General features: G+C 34.3%; 1 protein-coding gene across 1 annotated transcript; it reads left to right on the forward strand.

Moving 5' to 3' along the window:
* Positions 1 to 442: 442 nt before the first annotated feature.
* Positions 443 to 2,575, forward strand: HELRODRAFT_193469 (hypothetical protein; the record flags this gene model as incomplete). The annotated part of the gene is made up of 2 exons (XM_009027806.1): positions 443 to 1,112; positions 1,165 to 2,575. The coding sequence occupies 2 exons, from the start codon at positions 443 to 445 to the stop codon at positions 2,142 to 2,144; spliced, it is 1,650 nt and encodes a 549-aa protein (XP_009026054.1). The 3' UTR covers positions 2,145 to 2,575.
* Positions 2,576 to 3,332: the final 757 nt, after the last annotated feature.

Below are 3,332 nucleotides of genomic sequence, written 5' to 3' on the forward strand. Positions count from 1 at the left end.
TTTTTAATTTAAATTATTCATTATGCTAATTGTTTTAATAGATCGGTTTGTGGACTTTAGATAATTAATTCATTTTGTATATTTAAATAAATTGACGGCCTTTGTTCAAGGGGGAGACTCAGATTTAATAAAATTCTTTGTTCACTTATTTACAACTTCTTTGTTCGAAGCATGCTTTTGCTTGTAAAACCACGTGGTTGTTCGCTGTATAGTATTGTATAAATAGTGACTTTTCTCGTGTTAATATCAGTTTGTAATCGAAAATAAAATTTATGTATTAATATTCAATAGTAATAGTTTAAAATGGATAAATTGTGTACACTCGGAAAGAAAAAGAGTCTTGAAAATATCGGAACATTTGTTCTGATTTCAAAAACAGGTGATCAATAGATGTTTATTTCATCAGGTCAGTGGGTACTATCGCGCTCTAGTCAAAAGTGGAATGGGGGATTCGCATTCTACAGAACTAAAGTTCGAACATTTGACAAGTGAGTGCTTACTCGAGGTCCAGAGATATTTGCACGAACTGCAGAATGACGAAGAAGTAATGGACCGACGTATCAAATCATTGGAAGAAGTGGAGGAAGAATTAGACGGAGCCTATTATCTGCAAATTAGTGGTTTAGTTTTTTATCACACTCGTATTTTTTTGAAACTTTTGAACGAAAAAACATGGCAGCGTATTTTAGAATTTGTGAAAGGGTACGCGCTAAGTAAGACTGCTGAGAAGATATTGAATTTTGTCGGTCAGAACTTCAACGTGTTTGCGAAGCAAGCAGAAATGCTATCATTGTCACCAAATGAAGTGGCTTATTTGGTCAAATCAGATTTTGTGAATGCGAACAGAGAAATAGATATTTTAAATTTTGTCATCAGTTGGATTTGTTTCGATCAATCGAGGGCGATTCACGCAAAAAATATTTTGACTGAAGTTAGGTACAGTCTGATGACATACAGTGAAAAGCAAAGATGTAGTTCTTTACTGAGACAGCTCGGGTTTGATGTTTGTCAAACCGGACACCAAGTAAGATTTCGTAACGGACTCGATGTTTTGGTGGCTTTCGGCGGTCCTTGTATAGTAACTCGACATTCTGTTCAAATGCTTCTCGTCGGTAACATATTTAAAACTTGCCGAAAGAAAAACAACACCGATAAAAATGAAAGGTCCGAAAATAATGACGTCATCAAATTTGAAAACAGCGGCCTCAGACTGCCTCACACCTGTCGTCATTACGGAGTATGTGCTGTGGACGACTGCTTGTACGTTGCTGGCGGCTGGAAAAATTCCAATACAACAAACCTACTTCATGCTTTCAATCCTGTCTATTTGGTTTGGAAACGTCGCTCAAAAATGCTTGTTCCAAGATGTTCATTTTACTTTGGAAATATTGGAAAAACTTTTATATGCAGTTTCAGGCGATACAACGGGTCAAAATAACACTCCAACGGTTGACAAATACTTCGGGAACGAAGATCGGTGGGAGATGGTGGCCCCCCTGCCAGTTGCAGTTAGAGATTTGGCAGGATGTGTCCATGAAAACAATTTATTTGTCAGTGGTGGCCTGGCAGATTCCAATACTGATGTGAATTTTGTTTGGCGGTGCAACCCCGCTGGCAACGAGTGGAGCTCCGTTACTCCCCTGCTGAGGGCACGTAGCTGCCACGTTATGACATGTTTTGGAAACAAGTTGATTGTTGTCGGAGGGATGAAGACGCACAGCATCGACTCAATAGAAACATTGGAAAATGTAGAGGCATACAGTTTCGAATCAAAACAATGGTCGTTTGTCTTGAATTTAAAAATGCCTGCGTGTCGTTCCTCATCTGTTCTCATAGGAAATTCAACCCTTCTCTTTGGGGGGTTATGTTACAGAGGGCAGAACAACAGTTACCATAACTTTCTGCAGATTATCAATTTAGCCAAATATTTGAAAGAAGAAAATGCGAATGCATCTCATGTAGTGAAAGAAAAGATTTCAAATCGCCAGCTTGAAGTTTTTCCAGCCTTCGATGATGAATCTGACCAGATCGAACTTGACTTGAGTAGCGGTTATGAAGTTTACAAGTATGAAGGTTCGGATTATTTCTTTTCCACAATGCACTCCATGAAACTGACAGAGAAATTTTTAACACAAGGATGTTAATTTTCGTTTTTATTAATTTGTCTTCTATTGTTGACCACTGACGAGTAATTGGATACCTTGTAAATAGTAACTCTGAATCGTTTAACTTTCATTGTACATTCTATAATTAATAATATAATTAAATAAATATGATATAATATAATTAAATAATCAGTGTATCTACAAATGTTCAAACTCATTTTTAATGATAGAATTCTTTTTTTTTTCACAAACTTTGTAAAAATTTAAAAAATTTCTTTTCTTGGTCAACGAACACGGGGTTGCGTTATTAATTTTTAATAGTAGATTGCCAGCAAAAATTCCCACAAGTAACAACCACTAAATCGAGATTATTACTCATTTCTGAGCTAAAGTTTAGACCGCTTTGTTCTCCGCAAGTACTCTTTTTAAAAGAAACAAAATAATTTTTACTCCTGTCGCAAATATTTTCGTGTAAACCTAAAGAAGTAAACATCTTATGTATGTATGTACGTAAAACATTATACATTTATTTAGTGGCTGGTAGGAAACAAACATAAACAAACACCTGTGTATGAATTCATATATAGAATAAATATACACAAACGCATACATGTCTACATAGAGGTTCATATAAATATTACTTAGTATACACATGTGTGTTTTTATACGAAGCAATTGATGATTTGATAGGTTTACTCACTGAGACTAACACTGAAAGATAGCGTGAGAATGTGCTGTAAGAGTGCATGAATGAATACGTGGGTCATCAGTGTAAGTGAATGGGTGCGTGATTGAATGAATGAATGATTGAATGAATGAATGATTGAATGAATGAATGATTTAATGAATGAATGATTTAATGAATGAATGATTTAATGAATGATTCAATAAATGAATAAATACACGAATGAACAAAACTTAATAATAACAATAATAACATCTAAAGCAATGAACAAGTTTTATTTAGGAACGAATAAACCAACAATATATTGAGGAATTAATAAAATTGAATTATTATGCACCAAAATGATGGTGGTTTGTTTAAACCAAAATTCAGCTGAGCAAATAAAAACTGCTGTTGGCTCGTAAAAACAGGTCTTAGCGCATTTAATTATTTTCGCCTAAGAAAGATTGTTTGTTTTATTAATTGCTATTTGCTTGAATAATATTTTTTGATATTTGCCATTTTAATTTTGGTTTTAATTTATCATTTTTTTTTATAATCTC

This window comes from Helobdella robusta (genome assembly GCF_000326865.2).
Source record: "Helobdella robusta unplaced genomic scaffold HELROscaffold_51, whole genome shotgun sequence".
In the NCBI taxonomy this organism is placed as follows: Eukaryota; Metazoa; Annelida; class Clitellata; order Rhynchobdellida; family Glossiphoniidae; genus Helobdella; species Helobdella robusta.